Here is a 23469-nt window from a genome sequence, read left to right on the forward strand (position 1 = left end):
GAACACCTTCACAACTAGACAAATTCAATCCAGATCAATTCAAGAGTTGCTTCATATGAATTGTACATGCCTATAAGTTACAAAATTGATATGTTTAAGTTATTTGTTAATTGGATATAATACTGACATCCTTACAAATTTGGTCATCTAAGTTTTGAGATTTCGTGTACATTTTGTTCAAATCTTGAAAAAAGTGATCGGAATTACAAGCACGTTCGACAATACCCGTCCCCGCTCTACTTCAACATTTTCAAAGAAATAATTATAGCGAGCTCGAGAATCGAGCTTTACGGTAACGCGAGTATACTTTCACACTTGGTTATGGATTTGAAAAGTTTCGTCGGAAGTTCTTAAAAAGCGCACCCTAGCGGGCAGGTGCTCACAGGAAATACTTCTTTCCGGAGTGAATACAGAACTTCATTCAATTGCTAAAAATTATTCATCACTCAACAATAATGAAAGAATGATTTCCAGTTGTTTGAAAAAAAAAATATTTTTATTGAAAAGATCAAGCATCGGCCAGAAAATGGAAAAAATGCCATTAATTAGCAGAAAGAAACGGGAACGCGGTAATGACGTCACCGTGACACCGGCTTCCCATAAATTGTGCAACGTATGATATTCACTGTTATAGGTATGGTGTCACTAAATGTAGACTTTTTCAAGTGAATAGGTTCTCCTAAATTCTTGTGACTAGTATATAGTTTCTTTGTGACAAATAAATGATGCATAATATTTTTAGCTAAATCCGATTTCTTTGAACTCGCTTTGAGGCTTTGCCTTATTTCACATTATAAATATCATATGACAGCGTGTGTGACGTTGATATTGTCTACCCGACTGCAGAATGTTACCCAAGGCGAAAGCCGAGTGGTGACATTCTGTTTCGAGGGTTGACAATATCAATGTGACACACGCTGCAATATGATAATTATTTTATTATACCGAACAAAATTAAGTATATAAATAAGTTTAAAAATGTTTTTAATTCGTTCAGTTCAACAGTTTCATCTTTCGTCTGAATCGCCTGTGTACACATTGAATAGTGACGTCACTACTATATGTGTACAAGGGAGGCAATCATTTCATTATTTAGCTAAACAACTGAAACAGTTATTTGCCCTTATATGACATTCAAAATATCAGTGAGGCCACATGTCCTGACAGTCACTTCCGCTTGGTCACGTGTCAAAAAGGTTGAAAATGTTTTTGATCTATTTTTAGTCAAAATATCTCCTTCTCGGGTAATGGGATTTTATCATTGTGGACAAAAGTGAGGTATAATAAAATCAAATATCGCTCGTACACGAAGGCGTCATAATATGACGTCACATTATGACGTCAATATGCGCACGTGTACTGTATCTTTTCCCTAGGGAAAAGAAAAGGCGAACTCCTACCCGGATTATAAGGATTTAATATTTATCACATGTTTGACGTTGTGGGAATGAAATAATATTGGGTTATTTAACATTGTTCTGTACAATACGGAGATATACTTGGACGAGTACCCAGATGAGAAAACTATATTGGACGAGCCGCTAGGCGATGAAAAAGAACCTGCAACATAAAACTTATTTCATATGATAATTTGGAATTCTATTCCATGTGTAAACATTTTTCAGGTTGTTTTTTTTCCGAATTGCTAAGAGAGAAAACGTTTGCTAAAGTGCTTTTCCTACGAAGTTTGCTATTTAAAGTGTTTTTCCTACGAAGCTGTCAATGTTCACTTATTTTAAAACAGAGTTGTTTCGAAATATTCTTAGCTGATGCATTCTAAATCATTCTGTGATAAATAAAATATTTACTATAATTACTTGAGTAAATGGTGGCAGCGGAACTAAAGAGTATTATTTGTTTTCAGCAAAAACACACTGCTCTACAGGGAGAATTTATATGCATGTACTTGTGTACTGAAAACTCGAGTGATGATTTATGTTTATACAACAGATTATTGACGTGACAATTAATGATTTTTTTTCAGTAGTGCATCAATGTTACAAAATAACTAACTTCACATTTCGAAAATTGCGTTGAACAATACGGAAACACTTTTTATTCATATTTGTTTCTATTACTGCCTCAAGTTATTCTGAGGGTTTGTTTTCGTCGTGTCAGTCGTCCGGTTGCACAATCTCCGGCTCATTGTGGGTTATAACTGTAGAAAAAACGTTCCCCGTATGCAAGGCTCTACAGATTTTAATTTATTAACGTGCAAAAATACTTAGAAGCCTCCCTTCTTCTGCAAAGCTTATTCTTTGCTAAATTTATAAAATATTCTACATCCAGACAGTTCGATCATTTGATTTACCAGTCATTGTTCCCAGCCTTTTTCGAAGAAAAAAAGGGACATAGAAATGGGGTGCGTCCTTCCGCTCCTCCCTGTCTTTCCGTCCGTCGCACTTCGTGTAGGGTCCACAACTCCGCCATCAATTAAAGTATTTTGAAATAATAATGGAACAAATGTTCACCATATTGAGACAACGTGTCACGGGCAAGTCCCAGACCCCTAGCTCCAATGTCAAGTTCACACTCAGAGGTCAACTGCTAACATGGTCTATTTCAAGTCCAGTCCATAACTCTGCCATTCATCACTGGAATTTTAAAATATTTGGCACAAATGTTCCCCATGAGATAACGTGTCATGAGCAAGACCCAGACCCCTAGCTCAAAGGTCAAGGTCACAGGTATCTATAGGTCAAAGGTTAGCATGGTATATTTTTTGCCCGGTTCATAACTCTGCCATTCATCAAGGGAGGCATAAATGTTCCCATAACGAGACGACGTGTCATGCGCAAATGTAAGACCCCTAGCTCCAAGGTCTAGGTCACATTTGGAGATCACAGGTTTAGAGCATCAGTTTAATGTCAGGGTCAATTTTGGAGATAATACATTTTTGCTATTTTTTCTGGTCTGTAACTTTTATCCATGAATGTATATTTAAATAACCTAACATAAATATTCAACAATACAAGACAATGCGTCATATGCTAAGGTCAAGGCATCCAAGATACCTATCGTTTTTGTTGGTCACGAAATTACTTCCGTTTTATATGAAAAAGTGCAATACATGTGTTTTTATATCAGCTTCCTACTGATTTCAAAATGAATGATGGATGCTCCCCGAAACAGAAGTGGGTGGGGGACAATTCAAAAATAGCGTCATATAGAGTTATGGTTCTTAGCTACTGCACTTCCTCTAAAAGACCTTAATAAATGTGTAAAGTATACGGTCTGTTCTTTATATAGATTATAAGTTATTCTCCGGACAATCTTTTATACATAAGGGAGATAATTAAAATAAGGTGATCTAGAGTTCTTGTTTATATGAAATACACTCCTATAAGAATTTAAAGTTTGAAGTATCTCTTACAGTTAAGATGAGATGCACTAGAAAATTATTTTTTACACGAAGGGAGGTAATTAAAAATGAGGCCAGCTAGAGTTATGGTTCTTAGTTATTGTACTTTCTCTCACTGAACTCTATAAATGTGTGGAGTATTGCGCCAATCACTTATACACTTTTCAATTAATACAGCGGAAAAATTTCATACCTAAAGGGAGATAATTTTAAAAAAATACAGGTTAAGGTAGTGTTATTGTTGTTTGACAGTGCATTCCTTCTCATTGATTTCTATCAATATGTAAAGTATTAAGCCGACTAGCCACTAGACTGATACTAAATATATTTCTACATATTTCCTCGCTTTTTTTTGTCTAACTCCGGTTTCATAGAGACAAAAGCCGGTCTATTTTAGAGGTTTTCACAGCCACAAGACTGATAATATATTTCTACAGTTTTCCCCTTTTTGTCTAATACCATTTCACAGAGACAAAAGCCAGTCTACTTTAGAGATTTTCACAGAGGCTCAGTTCACTACATTCAATCATAAAAATGTAAAAAGATAAACCATAGTCTAGGAACTAGTCTTAGTATCAAGATAATCCCTCATATAGATTTTAAGTTATACTCTGAACAAGTTTTTTCACGTAAGGGGGGATAATTCAAAAATGGGGTCAGCTTGTGTTACGGTTATAATGACATACATATTTCTTTTGTTCGACTAAAAACTTAAGAATGTTCGTACATTTGTATTACAGATAAAAGTCAAATATGACAAACAAGATTGCCTACAGAAAGTATAGTGACCCTATTTTCACTGTAGTTACTAAATCTGTTATCGGTTTGTCGGACAACGGAACTGGCAATGAAATTGTGTGGAATTTTCCTTAATTACTTCATGTAATAATGAAACAAAACAAACAACAATAAATTTATTTGCAAATCGAGATATGCATATAATAATAAGGTAACAGTTACCAAATTCACTAAACATCAAGTAAAGAGCTTAATATGGCATAAAAATAATCAAAAGATCCTAAATCAAGAAACAAACTTGATATCGTACTTTTCACTGGACACATAAGAATGAAATGCTTTGACACATCACATATGCTGTGAGTCCAAACCTTGACATACTTGATGAAAGAAACTAATCAAGTTGCAAATGGTTTATGACTTCATTTCAAGTATTGATCTATACATGTAATGACGCATGGTTTGCTGCCAATAACATGAGCTTTGACGTTGGATACAGCATAAACAAAATCCTAGAGTCCGGTATATATTATAAGGCTGATACAGAAACGGAAATCACCTATATAGTTTGCATTATACAATACATGGATTCATGACTATTAAATATATCTTATATACTGGTCCCATAGAATACGTCACTGAATTAAAAACAGTGGTACAAGACATCAACAATAGCGCAATCTACAGCTCATTGTCAATAAGTTCAGCAATTCTTGCTCGAATGGGGTTGTAACACTTTGCGTTTCCAGCTACCAGACTACCCGCACCGCACTCAAATATTTGCCATTTTGTTCCAGCACGAACAGCCGAGCACATGATGACAGCTTGTGAACTTAAAGCATGCCCAAATGTAGTTTCACACAAGTTAACGTTTTCGCTGGACGCTTCATAAAATTTCAGAGAAGGATTTCTAAACTCGGAGAGATTTGGTGACCTCCATGAACTTAGTGTGAAATACAGATGAGTTATTTTCCCTGGTACCCGTTTCAAATGAACATGGATCGTCTGATGTCCAGTCTTTGCTCCGGGACCAGTTAGATTTTTCTCTGAATGTTTTATTGAGCCGTTAAGATAATATTCGTTCGAAGAATGTGTCCAATCAATAACTTGAATAAATTCATCTTTTTCAAAGGCCATGCAAGTGGCATCAAGGAAATCCGGATTCACAGCGGGAAATTCCCATGATAGATCAAACACCACGTGGTCCAAGTGTTCTGGGATACAGTAAAGCGGCATAATCAAGGAAATATTAGCATTGCAGCCAATGTTGTAATCGGATAACCTAGCGTCTCCCTGCAATGCAAAAATGAAGTATTTTTTCATCGGTATTTAGGCTAAAGAAGGGGTCAAACTGGGCGCAAGTTTATGATGAGGACATTGACCCTTTGACCTTGCTTCTGACCAAGATTGAGAAGAAATTGTTTAAATAAATTTCTAGGTTTAGTACTGGTGGCCCAAACGAACCCATTATCTGGCTCTGATAAAATGAAGAATTATTTTGTTTTCTATTTTTAACTCTAGCTGCCCCAAAATGGGCATAGTAAAATCACCTAAACAAATTTGAGAGAGGAATAAACAATGATGGTTCGAGCTAAGTGAAGATCCATTACTAGTTATCTGGTTAAGGAGAAGAAGTCCTTTAAAGGATTTTCTATTTCTAGCTCTGGAACCTCCTAAAAGGGGCAAACAATGAACCGTTTGAATAAACCTGAGGTATGTCTATGCCTGGATTTTATTGGCCAAGTTTGGTTTTATTCTAACTTGTAGTTTCAGAGATGTTAAATAGGACGCAGGACGCCGGGTCAGCCACCTGTACTAACAGCAAAAGTTCAGGTGAGTCAAAAAAGTACAAATTGTGTCTCTGACTACATTCATTACAGAGTACGTAACAAGGGCTACATATCGCAACACAGGGTACTGCAGTGGAATGATACAGCATACAAAGTGCTTCATATATTCATGAACAATATGTATTACAATTAAAAGACAGGGAAATGGCGGGAAAGACCATTAACATTCGAAACAATTTACAGAAAATACTATTAAATGGTACTGGCAACAATTAGATGCATTTAGTGTAATGCCACTAAATACCTTCAGATTTTTGTCATTGTAAATCAATCGCTGCTGTTCGACTTTCAGACCTAACTTTTCACCAATCTCCCGTTTCAGTTCCACAATTCGCATATTTGCTCTGAATGGAAACCATTCGGTATCACCATTGATTGTAGAAACACTGATCAAATCGCCACTCGGTTTTAGCATCATTGCTCGTTGCTCCAATACCTATTTAAATGCATAACATAGAAATATTATATACGATGGGTCCGCTCCAACCTTTAAAGATACATATCCATTCAAACTTTCATTAGTATATCAATAAAAATAAAGCTGTGGAAATTAATTTCTATTGCCATATCATAAGACGTGAAAATCAATTTCTAAACACTTATTGAACAGCTGGAAGGGCAGTATTTGATGATCTTTGTTCTCGGTTGTATAGATAATAATTTGTTGTCAACGATCTTGCAAGTTTCTATAACTCCGCGCTTTACAGCATGCACGGAACGTTTCGGTGATATGTTACAGTTCGATAGCTTATAAGGAACAAAAGCTTTCGGAGGACTGCAACGCTCGACTATTCAACAGCCTTGTCAATTGCGTCAATATTAAAGTCGAAAAAGGGGCATAATTCTGTAAAACTGAAAAACAGGGTTATGAAGCCTGTACAATGCATATCAGCTTAATACGACAAAGGACAATTGTGTGAAGTTTCAATCCATTCCTATTAATGGGTACTAAGAGACCAGTTTACATACAAAAACTTAACCAAATCAAGACGCCGACGCCGACGCATAGGTGAGTCCAACAGCTCTACTACCTATTCTTTGAATAGCCGAGCTAAAAATGCAAATCAATTTTACAACTGAGTGGTAACATTACCTTACTATAGTCTACAAACAGTCTATCTAGTTTCGTCTGGAAAAATTCTACCATTTTGCAATCTGGTTTGACTTCAACGCTACAATTTTCTTGTGGGCATTTCCCCGTCTCGGTAACATGCTTCACCACACACTGATGGGAATATATATATAATCAAGAATTACAGCACAAGTGATTCGGTGCATAACAAATTACTTGATATTTTCACCATTTGAAAACTCAAACCGAGTATGTTAAAGGTCAAGGTCACAGTGACCCTGAACAGTAAAACGGTTTCCTGATGATAACTCAAGAACGCTTAGGCCTAGGGTCACAAAAGTTGGTAGGGAGATTGGTCATGACCAGTAGATGACCCCTATTGATTTTGAGATCAGTAAGTCAAAATTCATGGTCACAGTAAAATGGTTTCTGGGCAATAACTCAAGAATGCTTGGGCCTAGTGTCAGGAAAATTGATAGTTAGGTTGGCCATGACCAGCAGATAACCCCTATTGATTTTGAGGTCATTAGGTCAAAGGTCAAGGTCACATTGGCCAGCAACAGTTAAACGGTTTCTGATCTTCTTGTCCAAAACCATAGGGCCTAGGGTATTGATATTTGGTATGTAGCACAATCTAGTGGTCCTCTACCAGTGTTCAGATTATATCCCTGGGGTCAAATGTGGCCCCACCCCGGGGGTCACATGGTTTATATAGACTAATATAGGAAAAAACTTTGAAAAACCTCTTGTTCAAAACCACAGGGCCTAGGGCTTTGATATTTTGTATATGAAATCATCTAGTGGTCCTCTACTAAGATTGTTCAAATTATTCCCCTAGGGTCAAATATGGCTCAGCCCTGGGGGTCACATTGTTTACATAGACTTATATAGGGAAAAACTTTGAAAATCTTCTTGTCGAGACTACAAAGAGTATGGCTTTGATATTTTGTAATGTAGCATCATCTAGTGGTTCTCTACCAAGTTTGTTCAAATTATCCCTCTAGGGTCAAATATGGCCCCGCCCCAGGGGTCACATGGTTCATATAGACTTATATAGGGAAAAATTTAGAATCTTCATGTCCATAACTTACATTCAAATTTGGACCACATGTATAGTTTTGAGTGGCAAGATGAACCTTGACATGAGTTGACCTTGATCTTGACCTAGTGACCTACTTTCACATTTCTACAGCTACAGCCTTCAGATTTGGACCACATGCATAGGTTTGTGTACCGAAAAAAACTTTGACCTTGTTATTGACCTAGTGACCTACTTTCACATTTTTGAAGGTACAGGCTTCAAATTTGGACCTTATGCATAGTTTTTTGTTCCAAAATAAAATTTGGCCTTGATTTTGACCTAGTGACCTACTTTCACATTTCTCAAGCTACAGCCTTCAAATTTGAACCACATGCATAGGTTTGTGTACCGAAATAAACTTTGACCTTGAAATTGACCTAGTGACCTACTTTCTCATTTTTGAAGGTACACACTTCAAATTTGGACCACGTGCATAGTTTTTTGTTCCAAAATAAAATTTGACCTTGATTTTGACCTAGTGACCTACTTTCATATTCCTCAAGCTACAGCCTTCAAATTTGAACCACAAGCATAGTTTTGTGTACTGAAATGAACTTTGATCTTGAGAGTGACCTACTTTCACATTTCTGAAGGTACAGGCTTCAAATTCGGACCACTTGCATAGTTTTGTGTTCAGAAATAAAATTTGATCTTGAGATTGATCTAGTGACCTACTTCCACATTTCTCAAGCTACAGGCTTCAAATTTGGACCGCATGCATATTTATTTTTGTGTTCTGAATTGAAATTTGACATTGATTTTTACCTATTGCCTACTTTCACATTTCTCAAGCTACAGCCTCTAAATTTGAAGCACATGCATAGTTCTGTCTACGGGAAAACTTTGATCTTGAAATTGATCTAGTGACCTACTTTCACATTTCTCAAGCCACAGCTTTCAAATTTGGACCACGTACACATTTTTTGTACCGAAATGAAATTTGACCTTGATTTTGACCTTGAGCTAGTCTTGAAATTTGGAACATTCAAAAATGGCTCAGTGGATGGCGCCAAGATCACTCTGTAATCTTTTTTTAGGCTAATAGGTTAAAGGTCAAGGTCAGATTAAACCAGAATGGTAGAACTTTTGTTTACAGTGAGCATATAGTTTCTGTTCCTTGTGCAATTACTGAATGCATCAAGGGGGGCATTTCGTGTTCGACGAGCTCTTGTTAAATCTAATCGATTTTATAAACCAGGTAAGAATGTTTGTCTTATGAAAACTAGGTCCGTGTTAAAATCTGTTTTCTAAGGTTCAGGAACTAGGTCACTTGGTTGAATCTAGGAAAACCTTTGTTAACACAGCAGAGGCCTTACTATGTACTTGATCTGTGACCTTGAAAAAATACCCACATGCTTGAGGCCATATTTCCTATCTCATCTATATAAAATTGTCAAAATTGTCTTCGTTAGGGCAGGTTTCAATGAATCATCGGGGTTCAAAAAGTAGGTTACAAGGTAAAAAATAGGTTAACATATTTAACACTCAAGATAACATATCTCCTACCAGAACTTAATGAAATCTGATAAAGTTGTGTGTCTGTATGAAATCTACGAAAGGTTTAATGACACTCGGTCATCACGACCTATTTTCAAGATCAGATGGGCAGCTCAGGACCATCATTACCATGTTGTTTATTTTCTTGTCTTTCTTGATATCTCACTTATTATCCTGTCCCTACCCGCCCGCAGTTCTCTACTCCTGTTTTTCCGTGGTATATATTTCATTAACCGCACGTATACATTACCCCTACCAACATCCTCCTAATCCCTCTTATTAGTAAGGGGTATATTGTTTTTCTCATCGTCGATCTGTCTGTTGATCAGTCGATAGATCTTTTGTTTACTGTTCAATAGCTACAGAACAGTGTTCAGATTTCATAGAATTATTGGCTGTGGGAATTAGATGAACACTAACATTTTGGGCCAGTAAACAAAAATAAAATTCACAGTGACCTTGAGACTGAAAACTGTTTCCGATCAAAAGAATGCTTAGGCCTACTCTCGTCAAATTTCATAGGATGATTACCTGGTGATTAGTAAGTAGCCCTATTAATGTTTGGATCAGTAGGTCGAAGGTCAAGATCACAATTACCCCCACACTTAAATAAGTTCTGCCCAATAACTAAAGAATGTTTTATCTGCGACGTAGAACAGGGTGATTGCATATAGTATGTATTCAGTACATTATCCTAATTGCCGTACACTTATCGTATTATACACATTAAAGCAATGCTATTTTTCCAGGTGCCATTCAACATTCCGCCAAGAACATTAAGACAGCAGGGGGACGAATCGGTCATCAGAGTATACATGTGTATCTTAAACGTCTACCTAGCAACATTACACACCTCTACTTTACCCTGAGCTCTTGGAAAGCTCCTAATCTCTCTGCCTTCACCAACCCAAGTCTACAATTCTACGAAGCGTCTGATCCCGGGACAAACTTATGCAGTACTACCATAAGTCATGCTCTTAGCAGCCAGGCCGTTGTCATGTGTTCTGTTGTTAGGGCGGGAACGCAGTGGCAGATATTCGAATGTGACGTCAGCGGATGTGTTGACGGAAATACGAAGAAGTATAATCCGATACAGGAACGTATTGCACATTTAATTGAAAATGAATAAATGAATTGATACCTGAAACAATAGGAGGATACTACGTCATCGCGCACCTGCTAAAACGATCGTCCGCGGACACCAAAGGTAAACAAACCCGTCGCTCGGAAAGTAAAATTTGATCTTTATTTATCAACACTGACTTTTTGCAAAATCTCTTTCGGTGCATCGAAGAACTATATGTCCTATAGTGTCCCCGGTGTATATACTTTTCTAACAGTCCTTGTAGTTTTATAGATTACGATGTTTAAATTTTTTTTTCTTAAAGATCCACTGCGTAGACGGACTCATAGATTTGCATGTCTGGCTTAATAGCCGCTTATACAACCGTGCACGAGCTCGAACAATTGTCGTCGGGTCTTCCAAAATGCCCATACACTATCATCAACGTTCAAGTTTGTCCCGTGGTTATGTATTTAGGATGTTTTGAGAGAAAATTTAAAAAGATCCATCATGTAAACGGCTGATGAAAAGATCCACCATGTAAACGGGTGATAAAAAATCGATCCACCAGGATGTAAATTAACCTGAACTTCCTCCTTTTCTTTTTTTCTAGTTATGCTGATATTCTTTTAATAAATATTAATTGTATATTTCAGAAAATGTTCGTCTGTGCTCTATGCGCTAAAGAATATAAAAGCAAGTCTGGCTTAATTAAGCACGAGAAGAGGCATGCGGGCGTTGGCAAGCATAAATGTCTTCAATGTGGTATGCTTGCCTTCTCCAGAAAAGACTTCGAGACGCACATAGCCAGGCACAGCAATGACAGACTATATGTATGCACCAAATGTGGTATGTAATTAAGCAATGGCGATTTCTTTTGTAAATTCTGTTAGATCATTGCTGATTTAATAGCATCCGAAATATTATGACTGATCATCTTTATAAACATAGGTCATAGACCTATAAACGTAGGTCAGTCACAATTCATTACGTCTCGTGACCGAAACCCGGTCTCGTTAGCTTTCAAAATAAAATCGCACTATTTTCACCTACAGTTTTGATTATTTATTTTATATACACATCTAGTATACTTATTATATGAATGAAAAGAAATAAAATATTCCTTCAAAATCTTTTAAGTATGACAAGTTAAAATGACTTATCTACTTTAACCTTTTCAGGCAAGAGATTTAAAACGCAAAAAGACATGCAAGATCACTCAAGGCTAGAGGATTCTGATGGGAAATATGAGTGTGACACCTGCGGGTCAAAGTACAAGAAGAAATCGGACCTAACGGAGCATGTGAGAAAACATAGTTGAGAGAAACCTGAAAGATGCATCGAATGTGGGAAGTGTTTCCCGGCGGGTCAGTCAAGAACAATCTACGTAGACATTTAAAGACACATGCAAAAGGACCGCAGGCTGGTACAAGTGGCATGTAAATGTTAATGCTGCAACAATGTCTGCCATTTTTAGCTCATCTGAGTTTTTGAAGAAAAAAAAGATGAGTTATTGTCATCGCCTGATCGGCGTCTGCGTCGGCGTCGGCGTTGCCAGGTTAAGTTTTATGTTTAGGTCAGCTTTTCTCCTAAACTATCAAAGCTTGCAACACTTGTTCACCATCATAAGCTGACCCTGTACAGCAAGATACATAACTCCATCCTGCTTTGTGTAAGATTAATGGCCCCTTTTGTACTTAGAAAATATCAGTTTTCTTGGTTAAGTTTTATGTTTAGGTCAACTTTTCTCCTAAACTATCGAAAACACTTCCCGCATTCGAAAATGGCACACATTGTTACAGCATTAACATTTACATGCCACTTGTACCAGCCTGCGGTCCTTTTGCATGTGTCTTTAAATGTCTACGGAGATTGTTCTTGAACCGGAAACACTTCCCACATTCGATGCATCTTTCAGGTTTCTCTCCACTTTGTTTTCTCACATGCTCCGTTAGGTCCGATTTCTTCTTGTACTTTGACCCGCAGGTGTCACACTCATATTTCCCATCAGAATCCTCTAGCCTTGAGTGATCTTGCATGTCTTTTTGCGTTTTAAATCTCTTGCCTGAAAAGGTTAAAGTAGATAAGTCATTTTAACTTGTCATACTTAAAAGATTTTGAAGGAATATTTTATTTCTTTTCATTCATATAATAAGTATACTAGATGTGTATATAAAATAAATAATCAAAACTGTAGGTGAAAATAGTGAGATTTTATTTTGAAAGCTAACGAGACCGGGTTTCGATCACGAGACGAAATGAATTGTGACTGACCTACGTTTATAGGTCTATGACCTATGTTTATAAAGATGATCAGTCATAATATTTCGGATGCTATTATTTTAAATCAGCAATGAACTAACAGAATTTACAAAAGAAATCGCCATTGCTTAATTACATACCACATTCACAGGTGGCAGTAACGTACCTAGGATACAGTATGGATCCATGAGCCATATGCACTTAAATTTACTACAATTATAATGTTTTCTTAGGAAAAAAATGACAAAAAGCCATTTTGAAAAAAAAATTGCTCCTGTGACAATGAGCCATGTCACAGGAGCAATTTTTTTTTCAAAATGGCTTTTTGTCATTTTTTCCCTAAGAAAACATTATAAGTGTAGTAAATTTATTGGCATATCGCTCATGAACCCATACTGAATCCTAGGTACGTTACTGCCACCTGTGACATCATTTGGTGCATACATATAGTCTGTCATTGCTGTGCCTGGCTATGTGCGTCTCGAAGTCTTTTCTGGAGAAGGCAAGCATACCACATTGAAGACATTTATGCTTGCCAACGCCCGCATGCCTCTTCTCGTGCTTAATTAAGCCAGACTTGCTTTTATATTCTTTAGCGCATAGAGCACAGACGAACATTTTCTGAAATATACAATTAATATTTATTAAAAGAATATCAGCATAACTAGAAAAAAAGAAAAGGAGGAAGTTCAGGTTAATTTACATCCTGGTGGATCGATTTTTTATCACCCGTTTACATGGTGGATCTTTTCATCAGCCGTTTACATGATGGATCTTTTTAAATTTTCTCTCAAAACATCCTAAATACATAACCACGGGACATACTTGAACGTTGATGATAGTGTATGGGCATTTTGGAAGACCCGACGACAATTGTTCGAGCTCGTGCACGGTTGTATAAGCGGCTATTAAGCCAGACATGCAAATCTATGGGTCCGTCTACGCAGTGGATCTTTGAGAAAAAAAATTTTAAACATCGTAATCTATAAAACTACAAGGACTGTTAGAAAAGTATATACACCGGGGACACTATAGGACATATAGTTCTTCGATGCACCGAAAGAGATTTTGCAAAAAGTCAGTGTTGATAAAGAAAGATCAAATTTTACTTTCCGAGCGACGGGTTTGTTTACCTTTGGTGTCCGCGGACGATCGTTTTAGCAGGTGCGCGATGACGTAGTATCCTCCTATTGTGAAATATTTGACATTTCGCTAGATCTAATACTTTCTAAAACATAAGAAATAATTTGGAGACTGTCGTAAATGCACAAAGTTATGTTCATTTCATGCTTTATTCTATTTGAAAATCAACGAATTTGCTATAACATATTGGACATAAAACTGCATAGAAAATACCAGTATAAACCTAAATTGAGTTTTCAGTCACCTTGGCTGTGGTATAGCGTCGAGTATTCAATGATCATATGTATTTTAGATAACCGCAAAAAAGCAGACCGTTAAGAGTGTCTAAGAACTGCGTAAGGACCCTTTATAAATAAATCATCCAACTTCTACAACTACGTCTTTACGTTTTCTTTTTCGTGGCATATCTATTATTCGGTGATATCTTGTGCAACATTTTACGATATGCTAGGGGAGTTTTTGTGATCACCCAGTCCCTGTTTCCATCGTCCGTCTCTGTCGTTCGTCGACGTCAACTTTTTACTTAAACATCCTCTGAAACTACTGGCATCCTGGCAAGGCCCTCTCTCAAGTTTTTTTTCAAATGCTTCCACTTCGCGGATTTTAGGGGACGCCAGAGCTAAAAATAGAAAAAAAAAACACATCTAAACGACTTCTTCTCATGAACCAGTGAATTGATAATCACCAAACATAGACCTAAAATGCTTGTACGGTCCTAATGGTTCCACTTGACAGATTTTAGGAGCCGCCAGAGCTAAAAATAGAAAAAACACATTTAAACGATTTTTTCTCGTGAACAAGTTGATGGATTATCACCAAACTGGGTCTGTAGCATCCTAAAAAGATCCTCTCTCATATGTTTTCAAATTGATCTGCTTGATGATTCTAGGGGCCATTCGAGTCGAAAATCGAAAATAAAACCTTTAAACGATTTCTTCGGATGAACCACTTGACGGACCATCACCAAACTTGGTCCTTTCTCACATTTGTGAAATGACCTTGATTGAATGCTTTTAGGGCGGCCAGAGCCTGTAGGTGATTGAGGTTTTCCATTTACTTGATTATACAGTGTTGTGGATAGATCATTTTGCCAGGAATTAAGCATGGAATAATAATAATTCATAAGTGTAAGATAAGGTGTCTTTTTTTTTTTTAATTTTTATTCAAGATAAAAAGAATAATTTGTAAAGTCTGGATTTATTACTTTGGCTTTATAAAAGCATGACACTATTCAAAGAATAGATAGAGCTAATGAACTCGCCCGTGCGTCGGCGTCTGCGTCGGGGTCCGCGTGCGGATTTGGTTAAGTTTTTATATGCAAGCTGGTATCTCGGTAACCTCTTGTGAGAATGCATTGAAACTTCACACATTTATTCACGGTTATATACTGACTTACACTGCACAGGTTCCATAACTATATTTTGCTTTTTTACAAAATTATGCCCCTTTTTCGACTTAGCAGTTTTTGGTTAAGTTTATGTATGTAAGCTGGTATCTTAGCATCCACTAATTGGAATGGATTGAAACTGAAACTTCACACACTTGTGCATTGTCATGAGCTGATAAGGACTGTGCAGTTTCCATAAGCCTGTTTTGTATTTTTAGCTCACCTGAAGCTCATGGTGAGCTTTTGTGACAGTTCAATGTCCGTCGTGCGTCGTGTGTCCATCAACAATTCCTGAAAAATCTTCTTCTTGAAAACCACTGGGCACAATTACACAAAACTTCACAGGAATGATCCTTGGGTGGCACCCTTTCAAAATTGTTCAAAGAATTTAATTCCAAGCAGAACTCTGGTTGACATGGCAACCGAAATGAAAAACCTGAAAGAGCTTCTTGTCAAAAACCACAGCCTTGGGCTTTGATATTTGGTATGTAGCATTATATAGTGGTTCTCTAAAAAGATTGTTCAAATTATTCCCCTAGGGTCAAATATGGCCACGCCCCAGGGGTCACATGGTTTATATAGACTTATAAAGGAAAAACCTTTGATATGTAGCATTGCTTAGTGGTTCTCTAACAAAATTGTTCAAATTATGCCCCTGGGGTGAAAAGAGGCCCCGCCCCGGGGGTCACTTGTGTATGAGTAATAAAGGAAAATATACTTCAAAAATTATCTGATCATATTTCCTAGACTGTTTAACTATAATTTCCTGATGACACCAAGTAATTAAGGGTCACTTGACTTTGACCTTGACCTTCTGACCTACAGTTTTGTTTTTTAAGATACAGCCATGACATCTGGATGACATATACAGTTTTGCACCGATCTTAGCAGCATAGAAATTTGGACCACGTTAATATCTTTCGATAAAGATTTCAATACTAATCTTAAATGTTCTTTGCCCTGACCTACTACCTACTTTCTTGTTTTTGAAGCTACAGCAAAAAGATTTGGACCAAATGTAATATGTTTGATACAGATTTCAATACTCATCGTAAATAGTCTTAATCTGGTGAGCGATATAGGGCCATCATGACCCTCTTGTTTAAGATACAGCCTTGAAATTTGGATGACATGTACAGTTTTGCTTACCGACCTTACCGATCTTAAAACTGAATTTCAGTAACCATGAATGTGACCTACTGATCTACCTTCTTAATATTTTAGCATCAGTTTGCCATTTGAAACAATGGCTCATATTACTCAGGTGAGCGATCCAGGGTCATCATGACCCTCTTGTTACAAAATTATGCCTCTTTCTCGAGTTTTGTATTCATTCAATTGACTGGGCTGTTAAAAAGTCGAGCGTTGCTGTCCTCCGACAGCTCTTGTTGTCGAGCCCGCTAACGGAAGCGAAGACGTAGTTGTCCAAATGGCTGTTCGGTGTAAGTGCGTGCGTGCGTCCGTCCGTCCGGATTTGTTTGTCCAGACCATAACTTTGACATGTATGCAAACCCCAGGTTCCTATCTTAAAGGTCAAGGTCAAAGAGGTCAAAGGTCAAATTCAATAATGACTGTCCGGAGCATTTCTACTTCATGCATGGAGGGATTTTGATGTAACTTGGCACAAATGTTCACCACCATGAGACGGAGTGTCTTGCGCAAAACCAGGTCCTTAGGTCTATGGTCAAGGTCACACTTATAGGTCAAAGGTCAGATACAAGAATGACTTTGTCCGGAGCATTTCGTTTTCATGCATAGAGGGATTTTGTTCACCATTATGAGACGGAGTGTCATGCGCAAGAACCTAGAATTACTTCCCTTTGTTGTTACTATAAATAGCTTATATTGTAACTTTTTTTATTACTGGTCGTAGGGAAAAATCAAGACCACTTTTCTGTAGTACAACATGCATGTTACATCCAATTTTGAGGTGTATATTGACCTATCTCTACTGGTAAGGATTTTTGTGTTGACTTTGAATTTTTCTCTTTTTTAAGATTTACTTCCCTTTGTTGTTACTACAAATAACTTATATTGTAACTTTTTGCAATCTTTTTTTTATTTGGCATAAATGTTTGCCTCAATGAGACAGAGTGTCGTGTGCAACTCCCAGTCCTTTTGACAGCTGACGGGCTCGACATGTTGCCCGAGGGCATCTAGTTTTTTTTTTGTATATATCGCTTTTATGTTCATATTACTGTATATATGCCTAACAACAAACACAATAAAAAACTATTAAACTAAATTAGGTTGAATCTACGTGAAATGACGACTGCACCTGTTTTTACTGACTTTCATCATTTTCCGAATTCATACTTCTTGGCTTAAATTAGACACTGAAACTAAAGATACAAACTTCGAATAGGCACTACTTTCTAAGATAAATTTGCAGAACAAAATACATGGTCAATTTTGAAAAAGATTTTTGATCCTGGCAAAGTTATTTTTGAGGAAAAATAGAGACATATTCACTTAGATCTTGTTTCACACTTCTAAGATGACTAGGTAATTCACTGTGCAATTAACAGTCGATACAGAGATTGTTTCTCTTGACAAAGAAGGTTCGAAGGCTAATGAGTTGCGAAAATCTTCACACATAAATATCATATTCCGTGCAGTCACCGCTATAATCTTTCTTAAGGTTAAAGTTGACATCAGATAGGTTAAAAATAAGCAGCAATGTTACGTATGCAGGCTTATTGATATTTGGTGAATTATTGAGCTCACTGACCTATACATTTTATCTGGCGATATTATAGAAAATAAGTAAATATTCACTATGAAATGCTTCATTAAAATCTACTTGATGGATTTTTTTCGCGAAAATGTCATCTAAACTGCGAGTTTCCCCTAGAAGCCAAAATTGACCGAAGGACTTTTATTTACAAATCGGTCTAAAAATAAATCAAACACATCTTTTTTGTTGGCTGAATGTCCTTCTTTGAAAATAAAATGGTTTAACAAAATCCTTCATTGTAGTTTCAATTGTACATAATTACATTAACCCTGATTTCCGAAAGCATTATGATATACTTGGAAGATTCAGCCACTAAAACATATGATAGCGATGCACATAGTGAAAAAAACAAGCAACTTAATACTGATTTTATGCCATTAATTGAAATTATTTTCGTCATATTTCTAAATTGCTAATACCGAGAAAATTTCTTCCTAGTAAGTATTTTTTTCTACAAAATTGTCAATGTTCACTTGAAAGAGGATTGTTCAGAAAATAGTCTTTGTGAGTGTATCCGTGATCATTAATTGTTGTAAACAAAAACATTTATTACGACAAGTTTAGTAATATTTTGCTTTTTGTAGATTTTATGGACTTTAACTGGTGGTAGTGAAACTAAAGAGAATTGTCTGTTATAAGTAAAATCAGTTCTACATTAAGAAATAGTTTATATACATGTAATAGTATAAAGAAACTTCTGTTTATAATCAATACAAAATTGTTTCAGATCACATAATGTAATCAGGAAGAGAATTAGGGTGCACTTAAACTGCTTAGCTATAGCTACTGCTATAATAGGGAAGTGGTAGAGGGTCTGCCTTAAGTGTGAGAGGTCCTGGATTCGAGTCCCGGTCAGGGCTTAAATATTTGCATTCTGCTACAGCATGTTTTTGCTGTTATCAGACTGCTCCAGATGTTCTATATCTTTAGCGAACAATACCATGGACTATTATTTAGCAATCAAGATCACAGATGAATGTTAAATCAAATGCAACCAAATAGAAAGTATCCAATATATTACGTCCCTTTGATGTTTATGCTTGTCATGTTCAAGAAGAGTTAATTTCCTTGATCACAAACTTTTCTTTTATATGAAAATATTAAATGCTAATAACTCTATGCTTCTGGTTAAAATATTGCCAATTTATATATCTTTGAGAAATATAACGGACATTTGCCTTCATTTTAAAGGCACATCCGACAGTTTCCTATATTAATAATTTAATATTGAAAATTATAGGTGCCGATGCTTGATCTTGAAAATCGGAAAATACTAAAAATCCAATTTCAAGGGCAGAAAATTCAAGATTTTGAGGCAAGGAAACTGTGCATTTTATTTTATGTTTATATTTTTGTCAGCATTCAGTATACAAAGTTTAAAAAAATACGGCCCATGGAAAAGACAAGGATTTTGAGGTATCATTTTGTCATGTTCATAGTCAATGACAATTGCCACATTGTCTGTATTGACATTGGGCAACATTTTCTTACGGACAGAAATTCTTCTTTAAACTGTGTTTACTGACGGAGAATCAAATCGAAAACAGAAATATAAATTAAAGCAAATCATAGGTGCCAAGCTTTGGTCATGAATTATCTGCCCTTGGAAGTCGGAAAATATTACCAAATCTACTTTCAAGGGCAGATAATTTAATATCAAGCACTGGTACCAATGGCTTTTAATACATATTTCCATTTTAAACTTGATTCTCATTCAGTACACAAAGTTTAAAGAAATCCTGTCAGTATGAAAAATATTTGAGGAAAAGATAGTTTAGGAAAGATTCATTTTCGATTTTTCGTGGGGTCTGACCAGGAAGCGCGGTTCTTCTGTTCACAAAGTTTGCATGAATGACTATTGGATTAGCAAGATGGATAAGCAGGCAGTCTGACCACTGATGCTATTGGATTATTCTTTGATTTCGTCACGTATTAGTTAAAATAATGGTTCTTGGGCACTACATGTAAGTGTTTATACCAAAATAAATATCACTTGACTGTCTGTAATAATTCCACAGTAATGTCTCGGACAAGGAACGAAGCAGACTGGCGGAGCACAATAAGGCAATAAAAGACTTGTTAGGATTCGAAAAAATAAAGGGAACTCTATACAACATTTATTATTAGGATCAAATGGTCGGGATTTTATTATATTGGAAATAAATACAGACTCTTCTTAATTCATACTTTCTTATATTTTTTATTAATTACTTCTATTTTGAAAATAATTTACATGTTTGCTTTAAATATCAGAATACTTAAAGTTAACATGCTTGCAGATTGTACATCATCTATCAACTTATTACCAGTATCTCCCACAAATAGACATCCAATATTGCTGTTTGAACATACAATATTATCAAACGAAACATACAACCGTACTTAAATCAATCTGGGAGAAATACAGGCTTAAAGTGTCAATTAGTATAAACCATGTATTCCATAAATTATGATTAGTAAACTAAAATACTGTACATGTATTGTTTAAGAATCAATATACTTAAAGTTCTACATGCTTGCAGATGATGTACATTATCTATCAATTTATCAGAAATGCACATCCATTAAGATATAACAATATTAATATTAATAATCTAAAAATAGTATTACATCACAGAGTACACATTTAAATTAAAGAGTGTCCAATAACCATAGTAACGTTCTAAGCCCAGTGGATGCTTTGACGTAAAATTCTTCATGTCTGATAAACCGGATGTAATGGCATAACGTCATTTATTTTATGCTAACTAATGAAATACTGTATTATATCAGTTAAATATTTTCATATCTCATCACTCACACTGTGAAAATATGAATTCTAACATGGCTCGAATTGATATCCAGTTAAACAAAGAAGAAAATCAAACGCAATATATCCTGCGATAAACAACGGTTGACGCACGGACCGGTAAGAGAGCATTATGACGTCAATTTTGACGTCATGTAGCCGCCTGACGTCCGATACATTGCTCCTCGCGTAAATGAATTCCAGCATAATATTTATTGAAATATATCAACGTGCATGTCAGAATGAAAACAATCAAGGCCTTCTTGTGTTTTATCGTCTTATTTACCACGGTTCATCGTTCAGCTGCTTCAGTATTTAACCACTCGGGCTAACGCCCTCGTGGTTCAATTCCTACGCATCTGAACTCTGAACCGTTGTAAATTAGACGATAAACAACGCGAAGGCCTTGATTATTTGTTAAATCTATATTTTCACACTGTGAGAGATATAGCCCCGCCCCCTCATTACATTGTGTATGAATTTTAAATTATTTGCTTAAAACAGGATGAAAACTGTAGTCGCACTTTGTTCTTTATAGTATATTTCTCGATTCAAAATATTTTACTTAAAGAGAATTTCATACCGTTATGCAGCAAAAAATAAAACAAAATGGAACTTTATGTTGCATGCGTCTTTATAACGTCACAGCACGTCTGACGTCATGTCTGTTTACGCGCGTCTGTTTCCCGCGCTGAGATTAAAACAGTTGCAAAACGCACATCTCAACGTAATTGAGCATAAAATAAAAAGAAAATTTGTTTCTTTTTCGTGAATATTGAATATATCTCACCTCGAAGTGAGAAAATGTTCACATTTTCACTCGCGCTACGCGCTCGTGAAAATATTTGAAATTTTCTCACTTCTCAGTGAGATATATTCCATATTCACTCAAAACAAACAAATATCCTCTATTTATCTGGAAAACGTAGAATAAAGCCTGAAATCAGTGTACGGCAATGAAAATCATTTTATGAATTAATGGCAACAGGTGAGTACATTTATTACACTGCAACGTTACCATCTTTTTAAATTAAAATTTGATTTTTTAAATATCTGTCACATTAAATAAATTAAAAACAGTCTTAAACCAGCTCGAAATGCGCGGATCTCTTTAATTATTGGCAAATACCTCGAAAACAAGTAAACATGACCTACAAATTTGATTTCACCATATTATTGTTTTTTCGTTTGTTTTTGGTTTAACATCGTTTTTCAACAGTATTTCAGTTATGTAACGACGGGCAGTTAACCTAACCAGTGTTCTGGCTCCTGTACTAGTACAAACCTGTTCTCCGCAAGTAACTGCCAACTTCCCCACATGAATTATCGGAGGTGGAAGACGAATGGTTTCAGACACAATGTCTTTTATCAAATCGTCACGGAGAACATACGCCCAACCCGGGGATCGAACTGGCAACCCCGCGATCTGTAGATCAAGACTCTCCATACTGAGCTAAGCGGGTGGGCATTTCACTATAGTTTAGGCCGCATGTTTATTTGCAACTGTTAGTAGTGTCATTAAAATCTACAATGTAGAAAAGATTCCATACACTAAAATGCTTCCAAATGATCTTCTTACAGGTTTTTATGATTCACCAATCTTGTGATTTCCAAAGAAATAAATGATACAATGGACTGCTGTCTACATACATCAGTCAAATGTATTTTTACGTTAACATAGATGGATCTGTCTTTGCAAATTTAATATTTTGATTCTTCAAAAGACACATTGAACTTTAATCTTAAAAGATTTACAGTATATTTTATACTTTTATAAATATACGTTAACAAATTTGATCAGATATAAGTAAACAAATTTAACGTCATGTAAACATCGCTGACGTGGGCCAATATGCCTACACTTTGATTAAATAAATATCTTCAAAACAAATATAATTCAAGGTAATAGTTTCTGATCTGGTAAATGTAGTAATTACATTGGATTTCTAAACATTTTGAAGTTTCGGCTTAAGTCTACGTTTTTTAAACGAATCTCGTATTCTTGCATGCTTGCAGGTGGTACATCATCTATTAATTTATCTGACGTGTCTCCAACAAATATACATGTACATACAATATTGCAGTTTGAAGATACAATACTAACAAAAATGTATTTTACATTGTTCAGCCAAGTTAAATGAATTTGGAAATAAATAAGCCGAAAACGTCAAATCACATAAAACTTATACAAAATGTATGGTATAAGGTATAATTAGTGAATTAAAATAGTGTACATGTATTGTTTACAAATCAGTATACTTAAAATAATGCAAATGCTTGCAGATGGTACATCATCTATCAATTGATCAGCCATTTCTCCCTCAAACTGACATACATCTAATATTGCATTTTAGGACACACAATATTAATAAACGTTTCTCACAATGCATCATTCAGTAATACTAAAATCAATCTGGGAGAAAGGCAGGCTTAAGCTTTATATGTGCGCAGTATTTTAGTACTAAAGGAAGGTTATCACTTTAGCTTAGT

At 36.0% G+C, this 23469-nt stretch overlaps 4 protein-coding genes across 4 annotated transcripts in view; 2 read left to right on the forward strand and 2 right to left on the reverse strand.

Moving 5' to 3' along the window:
* Positions 1–10780, forward strand: part of LOC123549659 (uncharacterized) — an 83848-nt gene extending 73068 nt beyond the window's left edge. Inside the window, exon 8 of the mRNA XM_053545109.1 lies at positions 10349–10780. Within this exon, the coding sequence (XP_053401084.1) occupies positions 10349–10728 (380 nt within the window). The 3' untranslated portion in view covers positions 10729–10780. The remainder of the gene's footprint in view (positions 1–10348) is intronic.
* LOC128557590 (uncharacterized) lies at positions 4263–7232 on the reverse strand. Its single transcript, XM_053545113.1, has 3 exons — positions 7043–7232; positions 6194–6385; positions 4263–5392 (listed from the first exon to the last, which is right to left on the reverse strand). Exons 1-3 carry the CDS (start codon positions 7094–7096, stop codon positions 4781–4783), a joined length of 858 nt encoding a protein of 285 aa, XP_053401088.1. The 5' UTR covers positions 7097–7232; the 3' UTR covers positions 4263–4780.
* Positions 10781–11018: 238 nt separating the features above from the next.
* On the forward strand, positions 11019–11983 carry LOC128557973 (zinc finger protein OZF-like). Its single transcript, XM_053546664.1, has 3 exons — positions 11019–11114; positions 11319–11511; positions 11844–11983. The coding sequence occupies exons 1-3, from the start codon at positions 11019–11021 to the stop codon at positions 11981–11983; spliced, it is 429 nt and encodes a 142-aa protein (XP_053402639.1).
* A 490-nt stretch (positions 11984–12473) lies between these two features.
* LOC128557974 (zinc finger protein 22-like) lies at positions 12474–13845 on the reverse strand. The gene is made up of 3 exons (XM_053546665.1): positions 13750–13845; positions 13437–13545; positions 12474–12727 (listed from the first exon to the last, which is right to left on the reverse strand). Exons 1-3 carry the CDS (start codon positions 13843–13845, stop codon positions 12474–12476), a joined length of 459 nt encoding a protein of 152 aa, XP_053402640.1.
* Positions 13846–23469: the final 9624 nt, after the last annotated feature.

This window comes from Mercenaria mercenaria, chromosome 6 (genome assembly GCF_021730395.1).
Source record: "Mercenaria mercenaria strain notata chromosome 6, MADL_Memer_1, whole genome shotgun sequence".
Classification (NCBI taxonomy): domain Eukaryota; kingdom Metazoa; phylum Mollusca; class Bivalvia; order Venerida; family Veneridae; genus Mercenaria; species Mercenaria mercenaria.